The 6728-nt window shown below is 37.5% G+C and overlaps 1 protein-coding gene across 3 annotated transcripts in view; it reads left to right on the top strand.

Moving 5' to 3' along the window:
- The first annotated feature begins 3306 nt into the window (after window positions 1-3306).
- LOC107657569 (tubulin-specific chaperone cofactor E-like protein) overlaps window positions 3307-6728 on the top strand; it is a 9067-nt gene continuing 5645 nt past the window's right edge. Inside the window, exons 1-4 of one of the 3 annotated variants that reach the window (XM_016445719.1) lie at window positions 3307-3491; window positions 4420-4604; window positions 6269-6441; window positions 6568-6707. In XM_016445719.1, the coding sequence (XP_016301205.1) occupies window positions 6300-6441; window positions 6568-6707 (282 nt within the window). In that variant the 5' untranslated portion in view covers window positions 3307-3491; window positions 4420-4604; window positions 6269-6299. Of the gene's footprint in view, window positions 3492-4419; window positions 4605-6251; window positions 6442-6567; window positions 6708-6728 lie in introns of all 3 variants that reach the window. The other 2 variants (XM_016445718.1, XM_016445720.1) reach the window with 2 other exon arrangements.

Genomic DNA, 6728 nt, shown 5'->3' with positions numbered 1-6728 from the left:
TATATATATATATATAATGTATGTATGTATATATATATATATATACACATACTGAATATAGGAAACTTTATTTTTTTCTCTTATTTCTTTCTTTTAATTGGCTAAGAAATCAGATACACTGTCGGACAATAACCAATAAATGTTTTGTTAATGTACAACAAACACTTCTTTTTTTTTTATTTTATCACATAATAAGGCAGAATAGTTTCTGTAGCCTACTGTAATAAATGCTATGTCAAGTAGCACTGAATTGTTCATATACTTTATTACCTGGAGATGATTTTAAAAAAGCACAAATAAACCATATATTGTCGCAATCGTGTGTTTAATGTCTTCACGTTTCCAAAGGTTTCTGCCTTTTATTCAGATTATACAGTGATAGCTGGACGCTTTTGTCCATATTAGGGATTTGCTGGTAGGTCATAAGTTATTACTTCTATATGAGTCAGTCTTGCACTTTCTGCGCGAGAGCGCCCTCCCGCTTCGAGTATGAATGAAACACGCACTGAATGAGAGTGTTGAGCGCTCCGTGATGTTCATCTCACCTCATTCTGAGTACTAATAAAACATTAGGTCATGCACAGCCACAGACATTACCGCGGGAAGTAGGGGTGCTGAGGGTGCTGCAGCACCCCCTGGAGTGTAGCCTACGAAAAAATGGGGGTGCTGGGGGTGCGGTGTTAAAAATAAATGAATGAACAATATGTAATACAGGGATAATCAGGCTCGATTCCCTCTTCTTTCGAAAGTTGCCAGAAAATATATGACTATATGCGCTACGAGTGCTCCCTCGGAGCATGTATTCAGTGCGGCTGGCAACATTGTCACTCTGTTAAGAGCTTCGCTGAAACCAGACAAAGTTAACATGTTGGTTTTCCTGGCAAGAAACTTGAAGACCGAAAAATAAAGCAGCAGGACTTGCCGATTCACTTAAGCGGCCCAGTAGTTTAACAATGATGTTCCTGATGTTCCCTTGTGTTGCACTTTGAAAAACCCAAATCAGATTCAAACACTTTTATGTTCCACTTTTAAAAATGTTGTTATAAATGTAGCCTTATTAAGTTAAATAATATTAATGATAATTTGCTGTTAAATTATTAAAAACTGTTCCATAATTCCTATTAAACTCAAAAGATATCGAAAAAACAAAGTTGAAATAAATGTAATTTTATTTTATTATTGTTAATATAATTTGCTGTTTTAATAATAAAGAAGACTGCTTTATTATTATTCATTTCCATGTTCATTTACAAGCTGCATGCGTTCTTAAATCATTATATTTTCGCGGCGGGAGGGGGAGGGGGGTTGCGATTAACCGCCAAACCGCGGTGATTTGTTGCGTCTTCACCGCGGTAAGAAAAATCCCATACCGTCACAGCCCTAATATATACAGTGCCTTGTATATACATTATACATACAGTATATACATGCTGTATATAGGAATATAGGAAACTTTATTTTTTCTCTTCTTTCTTTTAATTGGCTAAGAAATCACATACACTGTTGAACAATAACCAATAAATGATTTGTTATTTTTTGTTATAATTTGTTAATGTACTACAAACATTTTTTTTTTCATTTTTATCACATAATAAGGCAGAATAGTTTCTGTAGCCTACTGTACTATGTCATATGTCAAGTAGCACTGAATTGTTCATATACTTTATTTATTACCTGGAGATGATTTAAAAAATAAACCATTTATTACCTGGAGATGATTTAAAAAAGCACAAATAAACCATATATTCTCGCAATCTTCATGTTTCCAAAGGTTTGGAAACAGTGATAGCTGGACTTTTGTCCATATTAGGGATTTCCTGGTACGTCATAAATTATTACTTCTATACGAGTCCGTCTTGCACTTTCTGCGCGAGAGCTCCCTCCAGCTTCGAGTATGAATGAAACACACACTGAATGAGAGTGTTGAGCACTCCGTGATGTTCATCTCACCTCATTCTGGGTACTAATAAAACATTAGGTATGCACAGACTATCTTGTCTCTTTGAATTTAAATCTATATTCTTTCACATCGGCCCTTGAAAACGTCTATAACACACTACAAAAAAGTGCGTGGGACGAATTTACGTGTTATTAAAAGTGTGGGGTGACCATGGGGTATAGGGTAAGATGTAGAATATGGTCACGCATAAGGCATTAGTATGTGCTTTATGAGTACTAATAAACAGCTAATATAGTAATATGCAAGCAACTAGTTAATAACTAAAGTGTTACATTAAATAAATAAATATATGTTTGTGTGTGCGTATATACAGTATTGACTAGCGGCAGCTGGGCACTCATGCGTGTGTATGTTCTTTATGGGAAAATGCTTATGCAATTTAGCTTACTGGGTTCATATTCTGATCGCATCTGCTTAATAAGGCATTAGTATGTGCTTTATGAGTACGAATAAACAGCTAATATAGTAATATGCAAGCAACTAGTTAATAACTAAAGTGTTACATTAAATAAATAAATATATGTTTGTGTGTGCGTATATACAGTATTGACTAGCGGCAGCTGGGCACTCATGCGTGTGTATGTTCTTTATGGGAAAATGCTTATGCAATTTAGCTTACTGGGTTCATATTCTGATCGCATCTGCTTGCTGGTATATAATATGCATCATCAAATCTTTTATTTAAAAAAAAAAAAAGTGTATTGGCATCATCAAATCTTTTATTTCAAAAAAAAAAAAAAGTGTAGTTTACAGCAGAAACGGCGACAAACGATCATGACTCCTGCCACGAACTCTGGCATCTGCCAGTGACTCCTGGCAAGAACTCTGGCAGCTGATACATAAAAATTAATAATAATAATAATAATAATAATAATAATACAATTGTAGGAACTTTGCATCATCATTAAAAAAAACACCACCGCACGCCACTGAGAACAGTGTAGTTTTTACCGAGCAAACAGCAAAAACGGGTCAAAAAAGCCGGGTTGGTCCACTTTCAAGGCATCGCGAGTTCACGTTTTACTGCAGAAGCCGACAAGCGCCCATGAACCACCATGTGATATTTGGTCTGTAATCAAAGGTATTTCTGTCCCTAGAGTCACCCCATGATTCACGACTGAACCCCTGCACTTACTCATCTCTTCTGATCATCTTATTTGCATTCTTAATTCACCCTGTAAATATTCTAAAGAAAACACACGTGTAAACTACTCAATCTATAAATGCACAAACTGAAACGCGAGATATTTTAAATCCAGAAAAACGTTTTTAATGCCTGTTGTTCTCTGCTCCGCCAGCGAGGGCGCTCAGACAGCGCGCACAACTGAACGGGCCAATCAAGAGCACCCAGCTGGAGTGACGCCACTTCCGTGACAATAGGGTCAGCGTGACTGATTTATCAACAATAACAAGAGCTGCGCGGAACAGTTTCGCGATCAAAGTGCGAGGCTTCAGATGACATGACGTGGACAAACTGACGGTTAGGAGACGCGTCCTGTCCCGCGTCACACTGAGGAGCTGCTCCTTCAATGTAAGACACTTTATGATGATGGAGGGACGTTTTCGGCTCTAGCTAGCTAAATATTAGCTTACGTATGATCATTCTCAGATGTTTGTTGACTTACAAAGATACATTCTCTTTCCGAGTCATTTAACATTTAGTCGTCTGTTTTGGTGACTGGTGCTGTCTGATTTAATATATGTATCCTCGTGCAGTAGCCCAAGAGAAATTCGTCTGACATTGATTTAGCACCAGTGTCTTTTATAAACGTTCTGTTATTTTATAAAATCACAAACGAATGTCGCAACACCTTTATCTCTTTATCATTACGTTATTGTCATGTGATGGTTTGTAAATGGTTCCTTCTTTGAAAATGTACGTATGTTGTATAGGCTCATTTACAATATGTGGTTGTGGACAGTTTTGGGTAGATTTGCAGTGAAATATTAATAGTTGTTCAGTAGAGTACCACACACACAAACACACACATACATATATGTATGTATGTGTGTGTGTGTGTGTGTGTGTGTCTGTACTATTTGTACATGATTTCATTTGTACATAATAGGTGTTTCATAAGCTGTATTAAATGTGCAGCATGCTGTAAAATGTAAAGACATCAGCTCTTGTTCTTGTAAGTTGGTGCTCAAAACGCTAGACTAATGAAACTGCTTCAGGCAGTGTATTGTCTTGGCAACTTTTTGTTTAACAAGGCAGCTATTGTTTTTTTAGGACTGTTATATGCACAGCTGTCTAAAGAATGTTTACATGGTGTTGGTCTCTTTTTCATGTGTTTTCCTTAAGAGCCTGTAAACCTGCCTTGAGTTGTAACTACATTAAGGTTTTTCATATGCATATTGAGTGTTTTGGCTTTGTTGAGGCAGATTAATGTAGTTACAACTGAACGTGAATTGGTTGTCTGTCCTTCTTGCTGACCTGGTGTCTTCTTTCTACACAGTGCTGTTATTTCTGAAAACTGCCGTGAGGACGCTGAACAGAGCCCAGTCTCTTTGCTGTTTTGCAGCCACATTTAATGCGTTTGAGCCCTGACACTCAAAGGACAAATAACTTTTGCAGTAAAAGTAAACGTTAGTTTATGGCACAGCTGTGACCGTGGACCTGTGAGGACAAATCGCACAGCAGGTGAGACTAAGCCTTTTAAACTCATGCTTCTCATCAGTTAATGTAGGAAAAACGTATGCAAAATGTTTATTCATTAGTGGATTCACTTATTTTTGTTATAAGCCAGTATTGCTATTCTCAGTACAGCTGGTGGTTTCATGTTAGCAAAGAACATGACTAATTTAGTCAGCAGATGGTTAAATCTAGGCCAGTTCTGTTTAAAAATGGAACTTTTAGCCCAGAGGGCTGCAGCTTCTCATTATATGTTTAACTGAACTGCTTGAGGTTGTCTGGCGCAAATGTTTTAACATTCCTAAAACATGTTTTGACATTCTTATATATAACATTAGGACCCCACAAATTAGTACATACTAGCGTGTGTGTGTAAGGAATGAGGTACGAGAGGCTGTGCTGGACAGCATGCTTCATGTACCTTATTGCTTTTATAAAACGGTTACCACACAATAAAAAATATTAAAACCAAAAATTGATGTATTAATATGTAACTTTTTTGAAGTAAGTTTGTTAAATGCTGTCCTTCAGCTAAAAAAATAGCTCCTGACAGCAACAGTAAATGACAAGACAATGTTCTGATGTAACATGCCTCATCTTATGGAGCTCAAATAAAAACAGAGAATAGTAACTGTTCTCATCCACTGTGTCATTTATTTGTTTAACACCATATATTATACACACACATACAACTGCTTATATCTCAGCATGAGAAAACATCTGTTTTCCATCTTTTAGTTTAAAACAGACCGAATTGCAGCACAGCGCGAGTTTGCTAGCGTCATTAGAGTGTAAAATGATGGACATACAGTACCACACCTCAGAAACAGAAAACGAATAAATACAGTAATTAATACATACTTTGAGGGGGGAAGGAATGGTCTTAAAATTAAAGATGAATGACACAACATAACACTAGCAGGGGTCACTCATAATTCATTAAAAAAATAACAGACTGTTAAAGGGATAGTTTACCCAAAAATGGCCATTCATTCCACCATTCACTGCCATTATAAAGCTTGGACAAGCCAGGACTCCAATTGTATTCGTCTGAAAGAAGAAAGTCATATACATCTACGATGGCTTGAGAGTGACTAAATCATGGGGTAATTTTCATTTTTGTGTGAACTATCCCTTTACTTTTGCTTAAATACATAATACATGGAATAGTTTTGACGCTGTATTATTGATTGTTTATGTTGCTAAGGGTGTTGCACAGTGATACACAGAACTGTTGGGTGAAGCGGTCTTAGCCATGGTTTATTGTGAATAAAACAGCTTCTGACCAATCAATCGTGTAAGAACACACCAAACCAGTATTATGTAAGATTAATAAAAGACTGAAAGTCATGTGGTGCAATGAGGAAGTGATTTATAGAGCACATGTCAAGGTCAGTAAGCCTCTTCAAATATCAGATAATTTGACCTTTGGAGTTCAAAGTAAGGCTAGTTCAGGATCAAGCAAACAGGCAGTTCCGCCTCAAACTCACGCCATTGACTGAGCTAGAAGTTGACATGTAGGTCTTCTCAAATACCATTTTGAAATCACCATTTTGGGAAATTGGCCTACGAATGGCTTGGTTATCTCTGCACATTAAACTAGCAACTATTTAATATTGAATAATGACACACTTTGTCTTTATAATTTTTTTTTAGTAACTGTGAATCAACAGTTGTATAAGGTGCGTGGTGTGAGCTGGTACAATGGAAGCTTCTGAGACAGAAGGCCGCACCTTCATGCAGGCGATCAGTGAGAAGTACAGCCCAGAAAACTTCCCTTGCCGTCGGGGTCCAGGCATGGGGGTTGTGGTTGTGCCGTCTAGACAGCAGGGATCACCTATGAAAGGTGAGGCTTGGGTTAGTTAATAACAAGTCATGTAAGATTCCTTGGTGATTTTAGTGTTCGCTTTGGCAGCTGCATCCTGTTGCTGTGTTTCATAGTTCATTAGTTATGTGGTCATTCTGCCTTCAGACCGTCTGAACCTGCCCAGTGTTCTGGTTTTGAATGGCTCTGGAATCAGTCATGCAGGAGAAGAGGGAGAAATTGCTGCCTTCTGTACTCATGTAATTGAACTTGATCTGTCCCACAACAAGCTCCAAGACTGGCTTGAGGTGAGTTCTGAGGTTAAACCC

Source organism: Sinocyclocheilus anshuiensis, unplaced genomic scaffold (genome assembly GCF_001515605.1).
Source record: "Sinocyclocheilus anshuiensis isolate Anshui unplaced genomic scaffold, SAMN03320099.WGS_v1.1 scaffold255, whole genome shotgun sequence".
NCBI classification, from domain to species: Eukaryota; Metazoa; Chordata; class Actinopteri; order Cypriniformes; family Cyprinidae; genus Sinocyclocheilus; species Sinocyclocheilus anshuiensis.
The sequence above is the reverse complement of the archived record's forward strand: the minus strand, read 5'-3'. Positions and strand labels throughout refer to the sequence as shown.